Raw genomic sequence first — 25,547 nt, 5'->3', positions numbered from 1 at the left:
AAGCTGCTGCTGCTCTTCAGCAGCTCTGAATAACCACCTCTGCCAAACAGCCTCTGTCATTGATCCTGCACCACTGAACAGACGTCAATAAAATGTTGTGGAAAGACACACACTTTAGTTTTAGGTATGTATCTGGAGCAACAGCGCCATCATGTGGACTCTTAATAAAGCTCTTTTCACTTTAAGTCACAAAGTGACAGAACTAGCCAAGGGCTCTCGATGAGTCAAAGCAGACCCTGACCACATGGTGTGCCACTGCCATCACAGGAGACTGTGAAGTGCAGGAACGGTGCCATGTACCTCCCATGGTGCTGTTCTTTTTTTTTTTAAACTGGCAGAGCATCATGCTGCTGCCAGCAATGCTGCTCTCTCACTCATTGGGTCTGCTCAGGTCCACCACATTTTGGATGGGATCTAATCCTCCTTGGGTCAGTTCAGACTGGGTCTGACTGTTGTCAAGTCCATTTTTGAATGTTGGGTTAAGACAAATCTACACTCCATATAATTTAGGGCCATTTCTGTCTCAGTAGATGTTCTAGCAGTTATATTTTTGTTAAAAGATTTCGTACCACATCAATTCTCACCAAATGTGCCACAAGATATTTGAATGGGCTATTCATTTGCTCTTTGAAATGGTATATTTCATACACACACACACACACAAATTCTTATAGGTACGGCCTATTTGTCATGAACTTGTGTAACTACTGAACACGTGCAATTTCAACTAATCTTATCAGTTAATCTATTCACATGAACTGTAGCAATTCTGCTAAAATTTAAGGGGGTTTTCCATCTGGGTGATGCTACAGCTTCGCTTTTAATTGGTCATAACTCAGTGTGTAACTTTTACACAACTCATTCATTCATTTCCATCCAAAGCTCCAACATTTCAGCTGAAAAGGTGGCTGCCAACAGCTAATCAGTGTGACGTCAGCATCGACTCACACTGCACTTGATTCAGATCCAGTCACAGACTTTTCTCAATAGTGTCTGAAATGAAAATAACACATTTTAGAGGACTGTGCAGCCTTGGCAGAAGTATGCACTCTCTCTTCCTCCACTATTTTCACCCATCATCATTCATCATCCCACACATGGCTAAGCTTTACCACCACCACCAGCCCACCCATTTCATGGGTCCCACAGTTTGTGGCTTGGCCACTGTCTTAAGAGAGCCAAAATTAAAAAGCACAAACATGACAAACAAACATTCTATACATCTTTTTTTTTTTTTTTTTTTATGAGTCCACGTTGTACATATTTTTATACACACTGCTGTGTTTAAAACTATAATTCTACAAGCAACATAATGGTGACAACTCAAGAAACAAGTAAAAATAACCTAAAAGCCAAGTTGAGTAAGAATAGTGTTAAGTGCATGCATTCATATAAAACTCAAACTCATCCATGGCCTTTTGTAGTATCTTGTCACATGATTAGTCACATGGTCAGAGTCATCATACAGGCAAATGGACGGTGTTCTAAGGGCCGATCATAGAGCTGCAGAGCCCTGAAGCCCAAACCTGAAGATGTTTAACATGTTTCCATTAGACTGGATTTTGTGGCTTGGCCACACTGGCTAAGCTCCTGACAAAATATTCACAATATAATATGAGACTTCGCCCTGTAATAAATACTTTCAAATGTATTTGCATGTATTTGATACTTAATAATGAAACAGGATGTAGACAGAACTGAGAAAAGTCTCTGAAAATGGCTTTTGTTTGTATTGTGAACATTTAGGCAGGACCTCTCACCAGACTTTACTTTCAGAACCAATAGTTTTGCTTTTGTAAAGTGCCGTTTTCAGATCCGAGGAGGCCATACTGTAACCATTCCCTAAAAGAGCCTTTAATACACAACACACGGGCGTCCACATTTTTGGGACAACACACATCTAGGTAATTTTCAACACTGTGTGAAAGTCAAAGTCAACTTAGCTTCGTCCACACAAACCTATCAGACAACACTTCAGCTTTAAACAGCAGAGCCACAGAACCAGATCAGCTATATGAGTGCAATCAACACCTGCTTATGGAAAAAAGATGTGACTGGGAAAAAAAAAATCCATTCTTAAAGGAACAGTCCAACATTTTGGGAAGTACAGTTCTTTTCTAGCTTGACCCAGAAGTGGAAACAGTGGTTTGACAAAACCTAATCTTAACTCACTGTTAATTTACTAGCCTTTTCAGAGCTATCTCAGTTTGCCCAGTTGTCATGGAGACAGTTCAGTTGTAAGGTGACCAAATGAGATATAGAACTTGACAACAGGTGTTTGTATCTGGAGGGCAGACCATAACCCCTGGTGCCATCCTTGAACCACAGCAGGGGTTTCAATCTCTTCCTGTGCTGTATATGGCCACTCGTTACCATGTGACCAGGTTCCATACTCAATCAGCTGATGAAACCGATCAGATGTGGTCGAAAGCCATGAAAAAATAATAGTACATGGACCTTGAGTTAGTGTAATGTTCGGGATGTGGGATCAACTTTGCACAAAGCTCAGCTAAATATGTCCACACTGTGTTTCCAGTAGAAGGAGAGACGGTCCTTCTCATGTGACTCTGAGGATGACAGCAAACATGTATTTCCCAAAATGCCACACTGTAAAAGATTACTGTCTTTACTTAGTTGAATGGTAGCAGAGGGTAAGTGCTGTCCCAGCCTCTGCTGAAGCTAATGAAAGCTTTCACTGAGCTTACACTCAAGCTAGAATCTCAGTATCTCATTGCCACTGTTTAACCTAAAACTGTCTACCTGCTACACTGGTTAATGTCAAGCAATCACACATGCAGCTTTTTTTTTTTTTTTTAAATGCTACCAGCTGTACCATGAAAAGTATGATCACTTTTCCATAATGTATTATTGTTCTTTAACTAAAGGCAAGGCACATAATGTGTTTTATGATATATCGTGCAAAATAGAAGTTTAACAACAGGGCAATTATTAAAATTCAAAGAAACAGATAACCCTTCCATCCACTGCCCTCTGATGTAGAGAACAGAGTCCAGAGGGAGGAAGGGGAGGAGTAGGAGGAAGAGCAGGATTGAGAGGGAGAGGTATCATTAGTTTGAGCCATGCATTCTTCAGGTCAGCACAGCGACCAGGGCAGCACCATGCAGTATACATCAGCTTCAAGCCAACTTTTAACCAAACTTTAAACCTTCCCCTACCAAACCCAGCTCGTATCAGCACCTTCAGTAGAAAATCTGAACCCCTAGTAGGCACTGACTGTTGTCAACTTTAACCCCAAACCCTGGGAAAGGAAAAGACACAGACACCTGTGGTCAGACTGAACACGAAGCGAATTTTCCATGCAGTGTGACAGAGTGGAGCTCCATGTGGAGGCACCTCTGTGTGAGCTGGAAATGTGTCACCTTCTGTAAAACTAAAAAATGTATAAACACAAAGACACAAGAGAAAAAAAAAAAAGAGGAGGCCTGGGAGGGTGTGTACAGTCTGTACACCAGTTTTTGGGTAGCTCTGTCTGTGACTTCACCACAGACTGTGAATGCTACTCTGTGAACCTGAGGGTAAAAGTCAAAACGTTATCTCAGCTCCATCTTCAAAGGTATTGTTTTGCGATCCCACACATCTGTCTGCTTCCTGCCTGGAATGATAAAAATGTTTTTCCCCAGAGCAAAACCAATGTCTGATCTACTCCTCCTCTTCACTGGATGTACATTAGGTTCCACTGCTCAGACCACGGCGGGGGTCAGAGATATTAAACTTTGGTTCTGACCTTGGAGAACATTTTAGCTTTCCAGGCAGATAGAGGACACCTGCGAGATCACAAAGATAACGTTAAAGACACAAACCGCTGCAGACTAGCAAGTGAAAGAATAATGTTTTGACCTTTCTCTGTCTAGTTTTCCACAGAAAGTGCAAGCTCAAATTCATGGGAATAACGTGAGGCGAAAATTCGCTCGGCATTCAATCTGATCATACCCCAACACAGAAACACCAGTTCTTTAACTAAATACAACCCCAGGTAACAAACTTAAATAGACTGCTTTATAGTAGCAAAGCCTCAGAAATTAAAATATGGCACCAATTATAAAATATCAGTTTCTAAAAATCTCATATATATTCAGTGTTTCACCTCCTGTGAGACGGTGTAGGACATATCTCCCACTATTGTGTTTGGCGTTTAAATTGAATTTTACATACAAATATCAATGGTGATACACTGAAGTTTAAGTTTATTCTGGATTTTATTTTTCTGCCTCTGCATTCAAACCTTTCACAACTACACATACACGGTGGAGTTGTTCCTGTCCCCTGAAGCGACACCTCGCTCTTTGTTACCTAACGTTTGGATTTTATTCAACGCTAAATTTGTCCAATATTTAAGAAGAATCTAATCAAAGTTGAAATGCGTGTAAGATTTGAAGCTATTAAATGCCTTTCAAAAGATTATAGACTAAATGAAGCTGGGAGATTCAGCCATAGGATATTGCTTTGCCTCTCTAAAGCACAGTCATAATGCAAATATTGTGTCAAGACTGGGCACAGAAAATCTCATGACCTATGAACTCTGGTTTTAAATACTTGAGTTGCTTGTTGCCATTGGTAAACCATCAAGGTTTGACCTGAAACCAAACCTAGCACTGTGGCTAACCTGTCTGTCTGTCTGTTCATCTGTCTCCAGCTCAGTCCAGCCTCAGCTCCAACCCAACCCAACCCCTCCTTACTGCTTCTGTTCCACCTCAGACTGTTCAGGTTGGGTTGAGGTTGAGCTACACAGTACAGAACCTGTCAGGGACACCTTCCAGACCACCAATCACTCTAGAGCTGGACAAGTAACCTGGGTTTTGTGCTCAGTTTAAGCCCGTATGCACATGACCTGTTGTCATAAGCATCGACGACTTCAAGAAAAACAAACTACAGCCCTCCAGCTTGAGAACACGCCACATCACCGCACGTTTCTCAAAAAGGAATTTGAACGCAATCATAGTGCAACACCTGTTGTATCTCTTTCTAATCTACCTACTAGTACAAAACCCGTCAATCTACACAACATCTCCTCAAAACAGAGCAGGGATGAGTGTGGAAATGCACTAACCGCATTCACATACTGACACGCACGCACGCACGCACACACGCACACACATACACCACATGCTACAGTTTCAAAACACATTGGGTTCAGCAGCCAGTCTGCAGCCGGCTGTGCTGCCACATGATCCTGGTTTTAGTGTGTCTCTGTCTTTTCTCGATTCTACTCAGCCATTTCCTTCTGGCAGGTGCATGTCTCCTCCAAACATTGTGTCTTTGGCCATTTGGATAAGTACTGTCATGACAAAATGATCAGCATTTGAAGGGAAGGAAGCAGCAGGATATTCATGTTAAGAGATGCCCTCTGCTAAAGACACCGTGCCTCTGTACTTCAAAGGCCCAGTGTTTCAGGTTACTTTATACTGGTGTCCAACTGTAGCATTGTGTGTTGTGTTCGAGGAGGCATGAATATAGCTCTTATATTCCACTATTACTCGTTGTTATCTGATTTAAAAAAAAAAAAAAAAAAGCACAATCAGTCTTAAAAACATGAGCTTCGCAAAGCAACTTAATGGTTTCAGGCTGATGATTGTCAATAAAAAAGACAAAGCCTCGGTCTTTTGGTGGGAAGAGAGAAAAAAAAAACTGCGTCTTTCAACTCCTAATTTTCTTCAGACGTATCAATAACATATCAAAAAAGTGCAAAGAAACTTACATATTAACAACAAGATCTCTCTTTCTAGTTGGTTCAGAAAATAAGGGAGGCTTATTTGCATATATTATAAGCAGCACCTGCAGCGGAGGGGGCATTCTGGGTGTTGAGAGGGGGATGAGGTCTGTGTCTGTCCCAGGGAAGAGGCCTTAACCTGGACTTAGAGTAGAGAACCAGGGTGCAGGGGTAAAGGCTGACATCCATCCCAGGGAAACAGGCCTCGTCCTGGGGACACAGTTCGGTTATAGGCTTCTCAGGATCTGGTGTGGTGAGGCCTGGTTCTAGTCTGCAGTTCATCCGGACCAACCAGACATCTGCTTCAATCCATTGCTTTCACATGAAAATCATGACTCACGTCAGTGGCCATTTGTGAGAACCATTTAGTGTCATATAGCATAGTACATTCTGGGGCTGCAAAATGGCTGAGTGAGAGCAGCAGACGTCTTCCATCCAGGCTGTCTCTTCTGGGAGCATACACATATGGAAATAGATTTCGCCGTGTATTTACATATGTGTATGGCCACACGGTATGCTTCTACAAAGCTGAATATATTTTTCCTCTGGCAATGTCTTGACAACATTGTTTCCTTTCCTCCAGGACAGTACTGCCATGACAATCACCCTTCCTCCAGAGTTCACTCAGTTGCCCAGATACCAAGACTGGAACAGAGACAAACACACAATCAACATTCATCATTGGTAATGAGCACATGTCTGAACAGCTTTATACACACACTAAATGAGGTTATTCAGAAATTCATATTTTAAAAAAATTAACTCTGTATCAGAATTTTTGGGAAATCCCATCAATGCAATGTATAAAAGCATCATTATAGTACTGCATCATTCACAAACCGGTGCTTCCTCACTTTATCAAACATTTTTGAAGAACACAGAACTTTGCTGATTTACCTTCAGTCAATAGCAACAATAAACTCAAAGCCTGTTTTTCACCCCTGTACTCAGCAGAATTTGTGCCGTGGTGCCGTGAGTTAACTTCTCCTCAAACTCCTCTGGCATCCACCCAGATGTCCAATCGCCCTGCTCGGCGGTGTTCAGTCAGCTCATCAGCCGCTGGCCTGCAGCTTCATTCACAACCGGCTATTTACAGCAGTGACCTCTACAGTGATCTTGGTTGTTGGCGACGCTATCATTAGGTTTGTTAAGCTCCTTAGTGTGGTTACACACAGTAGATTTTTTTAGAACTAATTCTTGTGCTCATGATGTTCTTTCCTCAGTCTACTTAAATCATGTCAAGGCAATTAATCAAATTCCAAAATGAACTGTGTCCTTTCTGGACATACTCCCATTTGAGCTAAAAAAATCTTTTAAGGCCCATTATACACTGTGGGTTGTCCCAAATGAAAGCTGACAATCTTAAGAGAAAGCTGGTAAAGTCTCTGGTCATCAATCATAAATGCTGCTCCTACATCTCCCTGTGAGACATGTCCACTGACAGCTGATTTACAGCTGATTTATAGCTTTGGAGACCAAAGACAAGGCTGCAGTCAAACTCTCAAGTGTAAGAAATGTAAGACTGAATTCTCACAATGTCACTGCTGCTGCTACGAGCAGCACCTAAACACCAGCCAGACTGAGTATGGCATGAACTGATGCAGAATACACTGGCCAACCATGACATTTCACAGTAGACAGTACCTGTAGATACTAACATGGGATTATAATTATTTAATAAGTGCCATTTTTGAATTAAGTATAAAATGCCAGTGCCATGTGTGCACATGATTGATATGAGTTAATTACATGTCTATAGTCATTTTGACATATATACATCATTCACATCATTTACCAGGCATTCAGCGCACTGAAATAGATTTAGAACAGATTGGGTGTGACACACCATGAACCTGTAAGGACTGTGTCAGCGCTCAGCTCAAACAAACTTTCTATTTGTTGGACTGAACACTGACATGGTACGCTGTGAACACTGCATTTTTAATTCCCATTTCACCAAATCGGTGCAAATTATTTGTTTCATCATTTCCTCCTCCATATATTTTGACACACTTTTCACTATTCAAAACCAGCATAAAGGAAACCAAACTGGATTTCAAGCACACAGCCTTACTAAGAACTTATCTCACCGTGCATTTCGCTGTGACAAACTGAGAGAGAGAGAGAGAGAGAGAGAGAGAGAGAGAGAGAGAGAGAGAGAGAGAGAGAGAGAGAGAGAGAGAGAAAGAAAGAGAGAGAGCACTCCAGGCTCAGTAGTATTAGCTGAGCTGTTTCTGGAGCAGTGGAACTGCAATGCAGCAGCAACAACACAATCCAAACTTCACAGCAAAGGTCCAGCTCTAGCCTTTATCGACACATACTGCATGCTATATATATATATATGTTTCTACCTCCCACCCTCACCTGCTGTACCTACTATAGAAACCTCAGTACTTTTCTACCACCCAACTAAATACACCCACAAAATCTGCAACCTACTACTTACTAGTGCACTTACCGCCCTCACAGCTTATACACTGTTTCCATGGCTCAGGCTACTGAGACAATTCTATTTTTACACTAAATTTTACCAATCAATCATAGTCTTAGTCAATTTTCATTATCTGACAACAAAAATGTTATTGTCAGAAAGATTTTAGACCATAGAGAGTGTCAGCAGAGGAGACAGCTTACTCTCCCATGGATTAGATCAGGAGGTTTCTGAAGAGAAGGAAACATGGATGAAAGAGCAGGTTTCATAGTGTACAATCAATACATGATATATGATCCTAGTTCAGCACAAAGGTAGAGACGGAATTTGAAATGTAATTGACTTTTGATATATTAAAATACAGTATAATAATCAAAGCTTTGAGCACAGCAAACCAAATGATATTCACCTTTCTTGTGTTTCAGTAGTGCCAGAAGTCTCAGACATGGATGTACCACTAAGAGTTAGTGGAACAGATCCCGAAGGCTCTTAACCCTCCAATAATCTGGCTTTTGTAGGGTCAACTGAATCTCACCCTAAACTGAACTCGACAATTTCAAATAAACCATACTAACCTGGGCTTGGTAGAGTCCACCTGGGTCTCGAGGGGTGACTCCAACAAAGGAGGAGCGATTGGCAGGGGGGGTCCCAGGGGCCGAGTACGCTGAGGGTGTTTGTGTTAACAACATCAGTCTTGTCTCGCAAAATCCCATGTCACTTGTTAAAGCTTCATGAGGTAGCACTTTTAACAAAATCCTTCCATATCACAAAGAAGCTACAAAAGACACCAACATCACCCCCCCCCCCCCCCCCCTCCCCGACTGAGCCGCTGATTTATAGCTCTGGTGAGAAATAAGCTGACTTCACACTGAACACTTGTTTATCTTTTCACTCAGTCTGTGGTTGTTTTATTTTGTACCACAAAATAGACCTGAGAGGTATTCCAGATGGTGGAATTGACAAATTTATCAAACACTATAAACACAAATTTCACACACCTGGTACTATGAACTCATTTCTACCCCAGCATCACATCACATCACATACTGTGTATCCATTGTCACCGGTTCTACTTCTGTTTCCTCTGTTCTCTGCTTCGGGGAGGGTTTGGGTATCAGGGGAGTGATGCTAGGCAGGCAGTGCTTTTGACAGTGATTGGTTAAGCATTTGTGACATCACATCATAACAGGACAACTACAACAAACACAACGGTGCTACCATTTTCTGTATGGTGTAGGACGACCAATACTTCGAATAACAGTGGACAAATAAACATGTCCAGCCCCTTGTTAGCATTTGTGGTCATTTAGAGGGAGCTGGAATCAGCAGCAGAAACCAAAAGGCGGACCAGAGCATCAGCAATAAAACAGATACTGAAACAAGAAATATGTAAATATATAAAAATGAATTAAACCAGTCAAAAGTATAGAAAAAGGATCACAGTGTGTTCAACAAAGCAAACCAAAAACCTAGAAATCTGCAGGACTTGCTGAACCCTGTTTAGGGGAACCAACCAGCTTGTGCCAAACCCATAGTCCTTCAAAGTAAGAACTTGAAAGAAAGAAAGAAAATCAATAATTTTCTGATTGCCACCTCATCTATCAGCTGCTTACTTCACTCACTACTTTACCAAATGTACGCTCGAAAGCTCCAGAACAGCAACTAAACTGACCTTGAGTTGGGGCTGCTTTGTCAACTGCTGTTTCCAAACTCAGTTATGAACTTTAAAAATGTACATAATTATAATTATATGTCTTTTTAATGATGTATATCCACACGTCCCTGTTTTTAAGGTACAGAGGAAACACAAGGATTTTTTTATTTTATATTATACACAATATTTTTCCTAATAAGACTTGATCTTGGTAAGATAAAAGCTATAAAAGCTTAAAATGAACCTGTGTAGTATCATAAACCGTGTGACGTATGCATAAATCCCAACAATGCTGTTTATCTCACTGTATTTTATCTGTCAGTCGCCTCGGGTTCAGACAGAGGAATACCCCCCCCCCCAACACTTCTCCCCCCCATGCAGTGCAGGGCACCCCCCTCCCCTCACAACTAAATGCATGGTGAGATAAGTTCGTAGCGGTTATATTTAAAGGTGACTGAAACCCAGTGGATTTAGTTAAAGGAATATAGTGGTGAAATATTACAAAATGAAATATTTTACACAGCTGCAGTTCACATCTGTACACAGTGGCTCTGCATCAGGCAGACGTCAGTAAAACTCCAGGATGTAGCAACAATAATGTGATGCCTTGGCCATCATAATGTGTGAACACGTGACCCAGTCTATTTGTGCGGCTCTTTTATGTTTGTAAGAGTCACTCTGCACTATATCAAGCTGTGTATACAGACAATGCTTGCTAGCAGGATCAATTCATTGTTGAGTTGGGTCTTTTCATGGGATTTGCTGATCAAGGCAAAACACAACTTTATAGCTATATAAAACTGCATAAAGTATGTCAGCAGTTTTATAATATACCCACTGTCAGTCTGGAATACCCCCAGGAGTATTTACACTAAGAAACCCTTTGTGATAACTAACTTCTGTACTGTCAATGGAGGCTTGTTAGTGTTTTGAACACTTACTGGGTGATGTGGGGGAGTTTGCTCCCCCATCAGAGGAGGTGGTAGTGGCCTTTGACTCTGCAGGCAGTGTCGGCCTGGGGAGGGAGGATGCTGGAGGAGCCAGGGAGGATGCTGGTCCAGGAGGTGCCAACATCTGAGAGGAGATGTAGTGACTGGGCACTTTAATCTGGTTGCTGCCATTCAGCTGGAAAAAAAAAAAAGATTCATATTAACATGACATAGACTCATATTTAACATGTGGTGCAATACTGCTGTACTTTTACCTAAATGTGTTTGCTCTCTGAAGCTAAAAGCCTTTTCACTGAAACTTAAACTATGACTGTGTGTGGAAGCCCACAGGCAGTGACACAGACAGTGATGCATCGCTAATGTACATGCCCAGTGTGTAAGAAAAAAAGCATGTGATACTGACATTTACATGAAGAGGTGGCTTCTGGAGTTATATAGAACCTCACTGAACTGACTGTAACAAACCCGCTCGTTTATTTTTAGCAGGATTCAGATTCTCCACAAGTGGGAGCTGTTAGGTCTTCATCAGACTGGTTGCCAACCTACAGCATCTAAAGGAACGTAAAGTGACAGCAGCAGCAGCGGTGTTGACATTCTCATGTTGAATGTTTTGTTATTGTTGCTGGTTGTTATTGTAGAAGAAATCCATAACTAGAATAGAGGTGAAAAACTCTCCTGTCTGCTTTAGCTGTCAGTCAGGTAAAGTAGTAGCAGAGAAAGGGACTGGTGTTTGGAGCTCTGTAACATAACTCTTCTAAGAGTTGACCTTTTAAACTGGCTGTACTCACTGAGCTGGGGTTCTGATTGGCAGGGTCGCAGGCCAATGAGACCAGATCTTTTAGGGGGTCCTGGGCCAGGTGAGGAGGATAGCGGATGGCTCCGTGGGGGAAGTAGGAAGAGGATGGGAAGTGAAGAGATGAAGATGGGTGGGCACTCCGAGACAGACCTGGACAGAGACAGAGAGGGAAAGGAGAAACAGTAAATAACATTATATGTTTATGTGTATGTGTATGTGCATGTGCGTGTGCGCACATGCATGTGTGCCACTGACCACTGTGAACAGCTATGACTGGCCGATGGTGCTGAGTGAAGGAGCCCAGTCTCGGTGAGTCTTCCTGGGGAGACGGACTGTCCAGCTCTGCCTTCTTCACTGGAGGAGACAGACCTAAAACACACACAGAAAGAGGGCAAACGCTATGAGCCTGGGATGAGAGGCGTTGCTAATGATGTTGCGCACCCTCCACAGACGTGATAACATTACTGGAACCAAGCACAGTTGTGCAGTTGTAGGTGAAGCGGGAGCATACACACTCAACCTCCGTCCCATTAACATGGATGGGGTTGTGTGTTGCCTTTGGTCTTTCCGAAGTCCACTATAATCAAGTTTCAAAGCACTTGAGGCTTTAAAACCAAAGAGATGTTGGTCAGGACCTCAGTGTTTGGCACAACATGCCATTCATCTGAAGTTACGTGTGCTAGAAGTGAAACGATACATACATATAGATTCAGTTTTTAACTAATACAGTAAATATACTAATATTATAAAAGACAGTTTACCCTGTTTAGGATGCACAGCAACACACAGATCTTCACATATGCAAGTTTCTGTCTGTATTTTGAGAGGTCATGGTGGCATGTCAGGGTTATGCTGTTGCTGTTGGATATTAAAGGGAAGTTTGGTAGACAGATCTGTGTATTTAGTCAGTGATGACTGATTGACATTAGCTGTCGGCAGAATATGACTGAGAAAGAGAGTTAACTTCAGTTGTCCATGACAGCTGAGGCAAACTGTCTTGGTCTTGTCTCCGTGGTCAAAGGTATTCATTAGTGTATTGTGACTGAATTGCAAATTGTCTGTACAGTGAGATATTTTACATTCCTGTGTAATAATGTTAAGTATTAGATCAGTTAGCACAAAACAGAATGAGGGGGAAGCATATATTTTTTGTAATTTACACGGTTTAGTAACTCCCCATAAAGTGTTGTAATAATACATAAATGATGTAGTATTTCTTCTTCTAATTCACAATATGTGATAGAAATACAATGGCAGAGGGATTTAGGAATAACAGACACTGGTATGGTCCTTGAGTATGGATCTATCTAAAGTGCTGAGCACATCATAGTCAGGGTGTTAAACAAAGCTGGCAGATAATGATTTCAGTACTTAAGTAACATATTCAGTTATGCTCATGCTTTAGTGATAAATGCTACTTGGGTCTCCTGTTACAGACACTGGGCACTGCTAGTCTTGTTCTTATTCTGTTACCTCCTTCCATGTCATCAGTCCAGTTCCTGGAGCTGCTGGCAGGAGAGGAAGGTGAGTGGTAATACTCCCCTCCTGGACTGTCAGCCTCCTCCTCCATAGAGCCAGACTTATGACGCTTACTCCTGCAGACACATACAGAGACACATTGAGACACTCAGACATTTAAGTTCTTTTGTACTATCTTCTTATGGTGTTTTTTGGGGTAAGTGGCTAAAAGTGCTTCAGTAACTAGTACAGGTACAAGGAAAAGGCTGGAGGGTAAAGAGTGAAGTGAAGCATTTAGTAAATACAGATGTTACATTTGATTTTAAAGGAGCATTTTAGTGTCTCTTGTGTCAAATCTGTGAGGTGTTCAATTTAAAATTCCAGCAACAACAACTTGATTATTGAATGATTTTTTTTTTTTGCTTCTTTTTCACCAAACAACACTTTATGCATTCCTCTTCAATTACACTTTCAGAGAGCGCAAGAGCTCTCACAGTAGCTGCAGTCGTGGGCTTAGTTATTTCTCTACACTGTGTTGTGACTGGCTGTTATTGCAGCTGTTATTGAGACAGACAGTATCTATCTCTGTGGTTGTAGCTGTGGTTGTTCATGACTATACCCATGACATATCTGTAACTGTTGGCATTGCTGTATTTATGGCAATGGTTGTTGTGGCTCTGGCTGTTATGATAAACAAGTTTATGACACATAGCAGGATTGTGCAGATACAGTGAGATGACATTGTTGTGTGAACCCCTGTGGTCTATTGATTGGTAACAGATGTGTCACGATTACAGCCACAATCAACGGTTCTAGTGTTAGCCATTTCTATATCTACAACCACAGACACAGCCAGAGTCACAGCCCAGGTACAGCTTCAGTCATGGTTATATGCTGGGTATTCTAGTGTCCAACACATCACCATGAGTTCATAATAATTAAAAAATCAATAGCCTTCAATAAGAATGGAATCATTATTTGAAAATGGCTTGATAAGAGTAAAGTTACTTCTTCATCAGGAAGTAGGTTCAAGTACAAAACGGACTACAGTGAGGTCAGTGCATGATCCAGAATGACTTTCACCCCCATTGTTTTGAGGTGGAGGCAGAACTCACAAAACATACCACCACAGTAAGTTAGAGGATATGTTTTATTCTGAATTTGGGTGGAATGGCTCTTTAATGTTAGGCTACTAACCCCCCCCAGGCTGAGGTTAAGATGATACTTGTGAATTGTGAATGTGTGCCTTGTGTATCCCATCTTTGTGGACAATGCCATTTCAGCATTCAGCAGTACACTACCTGAGTGTGGCTGAGAGTTTATCTATATACAAGGAAGAGTGTGTGTGTGTGGGTGTGTGTGTATTTACCCGCTGGATGAGGTGCTGGCCAGTGATCGTCTGAGGCTGACTGGCTGGTTGACTGACTGGTTAACAGACTGGTTGAGGTCATAGGCCAGATGACCCTGGAGCTCCCCCACAGAGAAGCTAGGTCCTACTCCTGTGATGACCGGAGCTACACACACAGGGAGAACACACACACACACTGTAGCTATGACCCACAAACTGAACATTGGAAATCAGCATCTCAAAACTTGTGTTTCTGCTTTTTGGCCAGTTCAATGCTGTGTCACATAACACATAATACTAGTCAGATAGCTTAACTATCTGCGTTGACTAAATGACTACTGTAAATCTGCTGTGTTTCTATTGCGTACTCTTTTTTCTCTCCCAATTTTCATCATCCTGACAACAGCAGCCAATCAGGTTGTACAGCAGACAGAAAACAGATGATACCTGGGTCACTATGCTAACTGTCACCCTGCATAAGCATTTTAAATGGCAGGACGTTTGGTGAAGGGTGCACAGTGGCTTACTTCTTGAGACCTGGACCAGCTCAGTGACACTGAAAACTCCCGATGTCACAAAACTCTCCTGGAACTCTGGACCATCTGTGGAAACACACAGCAGCAGTGAGACGGTTTGTGTGTCTGCATGAGTGTAGAGCGGTAACAGTTCAATAAACTCAGATGTTGATTTCATTCACTTAGTTAGTGATATGTGGATATATAGCAGATACAGTGGCTGATGCTTTAAGTTGTGGTTGTATACACTGTATTTCCTCTGTATAAAGCTATGAGGAAATTCTATTAGAAAACAGTGTGCTTTTGTTAGCTTGCTTTCACTGTATGTTTTGTTTTCTTTTTTTCTGTATTATTCTTTCAGTGTGGCTTGGTTTTGTTTTGCATTCTGTAATGTTATAATCATGCCAAAAATCTCTCTCTCTCTCAAAAAAAAAAGGAATTTAGCACACTATGCACAATATGGGCTTTGGGATAAAATGTTTTCATATGTTGAAAATCTTATAATCCAACAGCTCTGGAAAGGAAACCAGTTCGCCAATTGTTTTGGTATGTGGAACACATCAGTGAAGTCCAGAGTCTGCATTACTGTTTGTCTTATCATTTGAGCCTCTGGTGCAGAGGATACAAAAGTGACAGGCAGGTAATGGATCAGTGGCACAGGCCATAAATTCTGTTACATGCTGATGGCCTGTTACAATCCTTCTTCTCTTCCAAATGTTTTGCATATCCTTAATTTCTGGTTACAAGATTAACCGGCTTGTTAATGTATGAGATGACCAGAACAAAGACAGTTAACAAAAGGTAAATTCTGAAAAAGAAACACACAGATAAAAAGCATAAGCACTGTGCACGTGCATGTACATCACAAAATCATTTGTAACAAAGTGCATCTTCTTGTATAATCTCTTATATAACTGCGTTATACAGACTGAAATGAATGAATGTTCCTCTGTCATGGAGGATCCTTTACAGTACCCATGGTCGTGGTTCGACTGTCCTCCTGATCAGAACCCACTCCTGTACGACTGGGACTGCTGCTCTGCTCTGCCTCTGAAGAAAGAGGGAGAGATCTGATTTTTAAAACACTTTGATTTGTCATTAAATCAGGACATTTTTAACAAAACACACTTATAAGATTAACACATCACAGAGAGAAAGAAAGAGAGAGAGGGGGAGAGAGAAAGAGAGAGAGAGAACAGAAAAGAGACAAACTTAGGAATGAAAACTATCAAATTCCTTTTGAATTAAAGATGCTCTCTTTAAGATAAGATAATAATACATTGGCAGAAGCAGTATAATAAAATTAGAGTCCTTTTAGTTTTAGTTTTTTCTGTTATACTAATTATTATTCCCAGAGATTTAAGGATTAAACCAAATAAAAACTGAAGTTTAAAAAAATATATACTCATTCTAAAGGTCTTCTTCAAAAATATATACTCACTCAGTTTAGTTAAAAACCCTTCGCTCCTGCAGATGTGCTTTCATGTATTCAGGCTGAAAAGACCTCTGCTCCAGCTGAAGCTGGACTGAGTAAGACTGATCAGGCACACTAAGTCAAAACACCTAACACCTATCTAATCAATCAGAATTGTCCATCAAATTGAATCTTATACGCATTTTATACCAGTAGAGGGCAGAGTACAGTTATACGTTTTATTACTATAGACCAGGGGTCTTCAACGGTTTTCAGGCCAAGGACCCTGAAATTGATGGAGAGATGGAGCAGGGACCCCCTTCCCCCCTATATTTTATAAAATTGTGTTTTATATTAAACTGAGCCTTGTGCCATGTATAAACATACCTTCTTATTGTGCATTCAGTACTAAGCTATTCAAACAATAAACAGGTTCATATATTAATGTTTTTATTTTAACATGTGCAAGGTACAGTGAGTAGGGTGGCCGTGTCACTGCCATTTATAAATATAGGTATCTCCTTTTCAAATCATATTGCAGCGTGCTTCCTTGTGTCTGGGATCTCAGTTAGCTGTGGGACTGAACAGGCTCTAGGCCAACTGAATTGTGCCAAATGATTGGCACAGCAGCGAAAGGGGCGGGTCCTCCTCTTAGTGTGCAGGAGTCCTGTGTGTTGCTAAATGTGTGCGTTTCTGACTGAAAGATAACTTCTGCCTCCATTTATCCATTCCCTAATATGTTCAATTCATGTTAACGTGTTTTTAAATTTGTGGGAAAAAATAATAAAAAAAATATAAAAAATTGTCTAATCAACCAAAAATTTCACAACCCCCCTGCAGTACCTCCGCTGACCCCCTAGGCAGGGGTCACGGACCCCCTGTTGAAGACCTCTGCTATAGACCCTTTCCATGGGCAGACATTTTGACTTGTCAAGCAGGTGTAACCAATCACATTAATAATGGCCACTTTTCATTAAGGTGTACCAGGTACTGAGTAGGTTGGCTCACAACTTGAAAGGGATGAAGCCATTATTTATATAACTATTTCAATGTGTAATATTCCTGTTATGACGTCTGTTGTGAGAGGGTTTTATTGAATATGTGTGAACCAAATCAAAACCATGTCTCCACATTATTAGTGTGAGATTTTTTTTTTTTTTTCCACAACTCACAGTTCACTTTTTCAAAACTCTTCACACAGTTCTCTTTATCCTCATGCAGCTCAGCACTACAGTTGATCTCATATCCAAAATGCACTAATGCAACCAAAACACTTCATCAAGCTCTCAGGATCAACTCTAGAAACCACAGCACTGACAACATCTGTCTCCTGACCTAAAAGAATATATTAACAACAAGAAGCATTACAATATAGATCATTATTGACTTTGAATTATCTCATCCACATCACACCTTATGTTTTTTCCCTTTCAATACACCTGGGAAAGAATCTTTTTGCATGTCTGATCCATCCTGACAATGATATGTCCAGAGATCCAGTATTTCACTGTGTCTGAGAGAGACATCTGATCATAAATGTTCCACCTCTGTGAGGATAAGAATTCCTCTGTTGGTTTGATGAATGGAGAGCAAGCTGGAAAGAAAAGTGACACCACCCTGGGACGGACTGTACACCGCTCTGTGTACTCTCTGTGTGGAGGAGGGCAGGGAAACACCACCAGAGCCTCACCTGCCCCCTCCCCTCACCTGGTGCAAGTCTTTCATAGATTAAATTAACAGTTTAACCATTCGGAAAACAGCGTGTAAACATGTGAGGAACGCTCTTTGGAGGTGGTTGTGTTAGAAAGAGAAAACAATTCTTGAAGCTTGATAGAAATGTGTGTCAGCAACCAGGCTTCCAGAGGCAGGAAACTCGCATTTGCAAACCCTGCCACCACAATAAGTGCAGACTGTCACGAGACGAGCATCGAGCATACTGGTTTGCACCACTGAAATACCAAATAAATACAAATACAGAATAAGTAGTGCAAGTGTTGATGTAGTGTGCATGATTAGTCTTACACAGAAGCAGTCAAAAGGCCTCTGGATCAGTAAGGTCTCATATCTTCTCTGGCGCAGTACTCCCTTTGACTTCACTCATTTCAGCTGGAGTTATGGCTGTGCAAGGTTACTCTGCTATTTTCCCATTTGATCAGCAAAAATGATCTTGAGCCTTGGCAGGAAAGAATGTAGGAAATTTTCAGGGGCTTGTGCAAGAGATCATCAGGGAAAGCAGTAAAGTATTTGTGACTGTGTAGCTCTGTTTTGTATAGAAACTCAGGGAGTAAATCAAGCTGTAAAGTACGGTTACTTTACATTTTAGAAAGGAAAATGATTTGGGATCTGGACCATGATCCATTAATTAAGAATGTGGGTAACAGTGTTAGAGTCAAGCCTTCAGTGGGTTTATGGAGATACAAAATAAAACAATGCAACAACAAAGCACCCTTTGAGAGTGTGTTGCTGAGTAACAACCGTCTGTACAACCATAATATTAAAACCACAGTCATAAAACGGTGATACCACCATGAGTGGGACCTTGCCCACAACAGATTCTGCTGCAAAACCTCTTGTGTTCCCCTGGTTGGCTGCTGATCATGTTTGTTCTGCAGCCACTGGTGTCACCAGTTGCTGGTGCTGTTGCATCTGTACTGCTCTGTCCCATCAAACCACTGCCTCATTGTGTTAGTGAACGAGCCTCTTACAGCTCCTGAAGGCCACAATATAAAAACCAGATGTGAACACTGCGTTTTCTTTCAGTTGTTTTTGGACTCGGCTCGGAGTTGCATTAAACATAGTTATACAAATGGCTTCAACTGACCAATGAGAGGAAAAGGACTCAGTTTGGAGGTTCTCAGACAACGTCTGCTCCACGAACAGCTCGGAAAATGGTTTAAAAGCATCCACAGCCCTGGAGAACCTAGAACCACTTGTCCTGCCAAAATGTAGGTTTGTAGAAACGTCCTGTGTTCTCTAGATATTCTGTCAAATTTGATATGAACAGTCAAAGGTCTAAGTAGCCTTCTGACCTCCTTTTAAGCGCTGCAGTTGGGACGATTTCCCTTCAGTTTCTTCTTTTGGTTCAGTTCCCTATTTTGGTTCATGACAAGGTCAGCAAACTACTTGGCTGCAATGTGGTGTGGAATTTGGTTTAATTTGGTGTGGCTATTCCCACTCCCACATGGATAAAATGTTTTTGCTGGCACAGTAACTTTCCTCTAAAGTGTCAGGACATTTTTTGGTCCAGAATGAAATATCTTAGGAACTACTGGACAGATTCACGTTCTCTGTTCTATACATATAGAGTAGATTCACAGATCCTCTGGATTACTGGAACTTTTTGCTTATTTAAACACTGTGCACTCAGATGCATTATTGTGTACAGTTTGCCTCACCCCTCTGCTATATTTCAACTCTTCCTCCTTTCTACTGCCGTTCCTCTGGTTTTGGTTCTCACTGTCCTATGATGTTGATGTTAGTTCAATAATTAAGGTATACAAAGTGTTAGACTTTCTCTCTGGTGTCTTTTATTAAAATGTTCTTTCAAATATGTGGTAAATATTTAGAAATTAAGTTAGATAATGTGTCCAGTGAAATGTTAAATGTACACATCCTGATGTCTGTACATGGTAAATATCAGTTTACTGATGTCAAACGAGAAGATTCATAAGTTATTGCCTCATTAATTCTTAATATTCTTAGTCTTGAGTCCAATGTTGATTTTTGGCAGCAGAATGTGTAACTAAATAATCAAAGCTTGAAGGTGCACCACTTATCAGAGCATTCAAACACTTCTAAAGGTCCTTCTTCAAGCTGGTTCAGGTGTCATCACAGGTCATCAGGTCAAACAAATATGTTTACACTTGGTCCACATAGTAAGCTGACCAGTGAGTTTTTCTTAGCCACCTCTGTTCATGTGAAGACATGGCATGAGCATAAGGACTGGTGAAACACTTACGAAGACAAGGATCTCAGTTTGACCTCTAACCATCCCTGACAACATGAAAGATGAGTGGTGAGAGGCCTCTTACACAGTTCTGCACGTCTACAAACCTGAATTTCTCATGCAGGTTTATTCCATCTTTACAAAAAGTTGATTTACAACTACAAACTCTGGAAGAATTTGAGCATTACTTTACAAGCTCAAAATCTTCCCACAAACCATTCTGCACCTTATGATTTCTGCTGGTACACCCCAACAACAGGACGTCCCATGAAAGGAAGACTGGAGTGACACCCCGATCCGTCTGTGAACACCAGACCAAAACCTCTCACAGTGTCCACTGACAAGGGGTCAAAGGTCATCAACCGGGAGTGGGTGGACAGCCAGAGAAAATTCAAGGAGGACATTCACGGCTGACACCAGAGACCATCTACCATCCCCCACCCCGGACCTTGCTGTCACATGACATGACATGACATTTCATACTTTGGTCATTCGGTCATTTGCCAGTGAAGACTGTGGGATGCAGCTGAAAGCTCTGCAGTGTGCAGTGTTGGAATTACAAATGTTAATGTCAAAATATATTTGTTTAAAGGTAAAAAATAAGAGTAGTTGTAACCAGAGTTAAGTGTTGCTGTCTTTACACTTTACACTAGTAGTATATGGTGATGGTGAATGTAGAGTGATATTGTATACACAGTAATTACACTGTGTTTTCTCACAGGTGAAACAGCTTCTTCTCTCACTGAAAACAAAGTCATATGTGCTCGCTTCCTTACAGTTAGCCTGGTTAGAAAATCAGATCTAGGTCTTCCATCACTGTTTCCCTGGTCTGAGAGATGCAGCAAAGCTAAAAATAACATGGGAGCCCACATCAACACTCATAGTACTGACACACACACACAGTCTTGCCTTACGTTAGTTGTGAGGACACTCTTATACATTTCTCAGCCCCTTACCCTGACCTTAACCATGAAAAACTAAATCCCTAACCCTAACCTAAGCCTAACCTTGCCTAACCTAACCTAACCTAACCTAACCTAACCCTAATCTAAGCCAGACTCTAACCAAGTCTTAACCAAGTCTGAACCCTCAAACAGCCCTCTGAAGCTGTGAGGACTGGACAAAATGTCCTCACAACAATGGTTTCAGACAAGAATTTGTTCAAACCACAGAAAGACATGTACTCACACACACACACACACACACACACAGAGTTAATGAATTAACAGAATCATGCAACTTAAAGTATAAAGATGATAAGATGAAGATAAATGCTTCAGTTCCATCCAATCATTTAACCATTTTTCTCCACACTCCCCAAAAGAAAAACTCTTTACTCCACTAAATACAGTGTGTAGCTGTTTGACTTTAAAGTATTTCAGCTATAAAGTAATACAGTAATATTCTTTGACTTGAATAATGCTGAGTCTACAACATTTTCCTCATTTTCCATCTGCTTAGGAATCTTGTGAATGCTGTGATAATGTCACGGGTAGGGAAATGGGAATTATGTGAATGGAAACATTTGACGTGTTTGCTCTCATCTTTGTGGGAGAAGCCATTGCTCTGACACATCTACAGTGAGTACACAGGAAGGAAAAATTACACATGATGCCTGTTTGCTAAAACTTTCACAGTGGCCACATGTTACCATTGTACAGCGTGCGTCTGTTGTTTTTCTTCTACTATCCTCATTTTTCTTGTCTGTAAAAATTAGTTTCCCATCTTGTTGGTGAGTTTTCAAAGAAGAAAACGAACAAACCAACCAACTCCTGCCACTCACTTCCTATATATACCAGCCCACCGCCACCTATTCTATGCCAGATTGTCTGTTGTGCTTTCTTTGCTGTACCTTTCCAGCCTCCCTTATATGTTTTTGACCTCCTGTCTGTTCTTGGGACTCTGCCTTTTCCTGCTCCTTTTGCCTTTTTCTTGCCTGGTTCTTCTGCCTGCCCGTTGCCACCCACAGCCCTCGTCCTGACTTCACCTCCTGTTTATCCTCGTCTGCTTTCGTGTGCTGAGCCTGAATAAAGGTGAACTGTTTTGAGCTTTCATCTGTGTCTCTGAGTCATGCACTTGAGTCCGTCTAATTCTGAGCTTGTTTTTCAGACCCGAACTGGTCCACTTTATGCCATGGAAACAATGGACAAGGTCAACAGCCAATGGTTTCTTGGTCACACAGCAACATCCTCAACAGATCTGGTTTCTCTGAAGAACACTAGTCAGGACATTTTTTTGAGGGCTGATTCAGCCTTGACAGCATCTTATCTCTTATGGTATCAGTGTGGGTTTCCTCCAGGTGATCCTGTTTCTAAGGATGTGTCCGCTTGATCTGTTGGCTTGGTATCAGCACCAATACTGACCTGATAAGGCAGATCAGATACTGGCCAGAAGAGATGTATCCACATTAAATACAGTTTTCTGTTCTGCTTCTTTCATTTGAGAGATGTAGGTAATTTAAGTTTGCAAATTCTAAGCCTGATACCAATAGAAAAAAGAGAAATATTCATGTCTCCTCTCCTTTTGAAGGATATGTCTTTACAAAGAAAACCAATCTGTGTGTGTGTTTTATTAATCCTCTAGGTTGCATAATGGTAACAATAGATCAGTAGATTTGTGTCTGCCAATAACTCAGCACATCATCCTAATCTGCATTTAAATTTTACCTGAAGTACAGTTTCTCAATTCACAAATGAAGGATAACAGAAAGAGCAGCATTAAAGTGTGTGTCGGTTCATACCTCTCTCTTGTACATAGTAAGCGAGGTAAAGGTCGAGCTCTTTGACAGAGACAGAGATGTGTCGAGGTTGGACACAGAGGACTGGATTGGAGCACTGGCCTCCCTTCACAAGCCGCTCTCCATCTGTGCTTTCCAGTGGGATTCCTTTAAACAGGATGACCATCACCAGGTCCAACCTCCACACCTAGGACAAGACAAAATTGTTGGAAAACAACATGAATCCAACTCTCGCCAAGATTAGTGTAACAATATACCATTTGGTTACACTGCTCCAGTGCTCCCCTTCATGTGTACAATACTGCTTCACTGAATAGATTCCAGTCATCTACACTAGTCAAAAGTTTGACTGTAAATTTATGATCTCATTACTCCTCAAGCAAGCCAACTTTTATGATGCTAAAAAAGGGGATTATGTGTATTTCAATTAAGTGAGATGGAGCAAATAACATCAGATGGTATCTGCAGAGGGGTTTATGAATAGACTCCTGTCTTTGTGTTTGATATCAAAGAAGCTTTTGGTCTTTAGATGCTGCACACAAAACAGGATTAAATGAGAGCCAAACTCTAACTTTGGCATCTTATCCATATTTTAAGCCCAGCTGCAGTGTTGATGTTGTTACCTCCAACTGATCAAACATTTTCACGTCTCAACACTTTCAAATCCGTGTTTTCTCTACACCTCAACAGCTCTCGGCTGTTGAGGTGTAGCTTATTTTTCTTGTAGTTTTTGCTGTACTGCGTTCACCCTGACAGAGGCTTTAACACTTTCCTTCACATCCTCTAACTCAGGGACACAAATGATTGGGATGGAGAGTTGGACCGAGTCTTTTTTATCAGTTAAAAATAAAAACACTACCATCTCAAAATAATGGCACATTTCTGAGCTGGTACAATTAGTTTCACCAATAATAACTAGAAGTGTAGAATTCATTCACACAATCATTTTCACAAAACATGAAAGCCAAAATTACAAAATAAACGTAACTAAACGGTGGGTAATGTTGTAAATAAGTATGAATCAGATTAGATATTGTAGCCTGAGACGTATGAAACCAGATGTCTGTCTGTCTGTCCTTCATAGCTAATCCAATTACATGACGTCTGAGTTGCATAACAACACAGGAGACAGAAGGGACCAGGCAGCTGGGTCAAACAGGGCACAGTTAAATATCAAAACACGCGTTAATCAGCATCGATAAATGGTTCAAGTTCAAAAGTTCTTCCATTCTCATCCGCATTTACTTACAGTATTGTTCTGACTTGCTGATTCAAACATAACTGTGGCCAGTGTTGGGCAGTAACGCATTACAGTAATCTGATTACTTTTCAGTAATCGCTGGCTATATCGTGGAGGATATGCTGCCTTACGTTTATTATGAGATTAGAGAATGCACTTCTATAATAAAGTTTTTCACGAGCTGACTAAAGAGGTTAGTCTGTTTTTTGAATGGTTGGGGTGGGAACGAGTAACCAGTAACGTAACTAATTACTTTTGAAATAAAATAATCTTAAGAGTAATTTGATTACTTTTAAAAGGCATAATCAGTAACAGCGAGCTGGTTAGCTTCTAAAAAGTAATTCAGCAGTTTGACATCTAAATGTGACAGTGAGATTAAGAGACCATATATAGTTATTTTTCAGCTCATGCACGACTGTGCGGATAAGGCAGCTAACCTAACCATAAACATACCTCAGTTTAGGCTTATTACATTTTACGAGCTAGCCTTAATGCTAAGAGAACAGAAGTGTCAAACGCTCTTGGCTATCTGGAAACAAGAGATTTCTTACCCAAAGTCACTGATAATTATTAGGCAGACAGATGTCCGCAGAGGGCCTGTCTGTTGTGCCACTAGTCGACAAATGAATGTCTACTGTAGACTTTTCAGGTCCCCGGCGCCCGCTACTGCAAACAACTGTGGACTTTACAGGTCAGCTGAGTGCGCAAACTGGCCCATCAAAGGCGCCAAATATTTCAGTACAAAAAAATACAAATTTTAAATATAAAAAATGTAAAAAAGTAAAATGACCTGTGGACAGCAGTGGACTTTCCAGGTCCCCTGCACCCATCTGCAGTGGTGGGCACATGCACATGCAAAGTCTATTTTAGACTTTACTTAATATTTCACAATATAAACTTACCAACATTCAGAGGTTTTGCTGTTAGTTTATCCATTAAAAGCTTCTCAGCTACTTTTCTTTAATACCATATCTGTTGCTATCTAACACTGACTGTGGCACAGAACTAGTGGAACCGAACGTGTACTGTTAAACAGAACTATGTTTACCTTGTCAGCTTGTCTAAGACAATCTATGCGTCTCATTTTGCCTTTCTGGTCAGGGTTTGATAGGACACAGCACGCAGCTTTCTTCCCGGTGACTGACAGGACAAAGTCTTCTCTGCATTCAGGTCTGATGTCCTTTCTTAGCTTGGCCAAGAGACGGCTGGCCCACTTCTGTTTCACCTAAGAACAGAATGATTTTGTAAAGACAGCTGTGTCAATTAAGGTATTGAATAATGAATTCTCATAACATGTTAATATAGCTTTAAGAGAAGTTAGGGCTAGTGT

The 25,547-nt window shown here is 41.0% G+C and overlaps 1 protein-coding gene across 4 annotated transcripts in view; it reads right to left on the bottom strand.

Moving 5' to 3' along the window:
• Positions 1 to 2,755: 2,755 nt before the first annotated feature.
• The window catches only part of nfic (nuclear factor I/C), a 40,692-nt gene continuing 17,900 nt past the window's right edge, over positions 2,756 to 25,547 (bottom strand). For 2 of the 4 annotated variants that reach the window (XM_041040053.1, XM_041040050.1), the window contains exons 3-12: positions 25,266 to 25,442; positions 22,981 to 23,164; positions 15,856 to 15,930; positions 14,893 to 14,967; positions 14,387 to 14,531; positions 13,033 to 13,154; positions 11,815 to 11,928; positions 11,552 to 11,709; positions 10,755 to 10,938; positions 6,237 to 8,823 (exon numbers count right to left, since the gene is read on the bottom strand). In XM_041040053.1, the coding sequence (XP_040895987.1) occupies positions 8,696 to 8,823; positions 10,755 to 10,938; positions 11,552 to 11,709; positions 11,815 to 11,928; positions 13,033 to 13,154; positions 14,387 to 14,531; positions 14,893 to 14,967; positions 15,856 to 15,930; positions 22,981 to 23,164; positions 25,266 to 25,442 (1,362 nt within the window). In that variant the 3' untranslated portion in view covers positions 6,237 to 8,695. Of the gene's footprint in view, positions 8,824 to 10,754; positions 10,939 to 11,551; positions 11,710 to 11,814; positions 11,929 to 13,032; positions 13,155 to 14,386; positions 14,532 to 14,892; positions 14,968 to 15,855; positions 15,931 to 22,980; positions 23,165 to 25,265; positions 25,443 to 25,547 lie in introns of all 4 variants that reach the window. The other 2 variants (XM_041040052.1, XM_041040051.1) reach the window with 2 other exon arrangements.

Source organism: Toxotes jaculatrix, chromosome 6, assembly GCF_017976425.1.
Source record: "Toxotes jaculatrix isolate fToxJac2 chromosome 6, fToxJac2.pri, whole genome shotgun sequence".
Taxonomy (NCBI): domain Eukaryota; kingdom Metazoa; phylum Chordata; class Actinopteri; family Toxotidae; genus Toxotes; species Toxotes jaculatrix.
The sequence above is the reverse complement of the archived record's forward strand: the minus strand, read 5'-3'. Positions and strand labels throughout refer to the sequence as shown.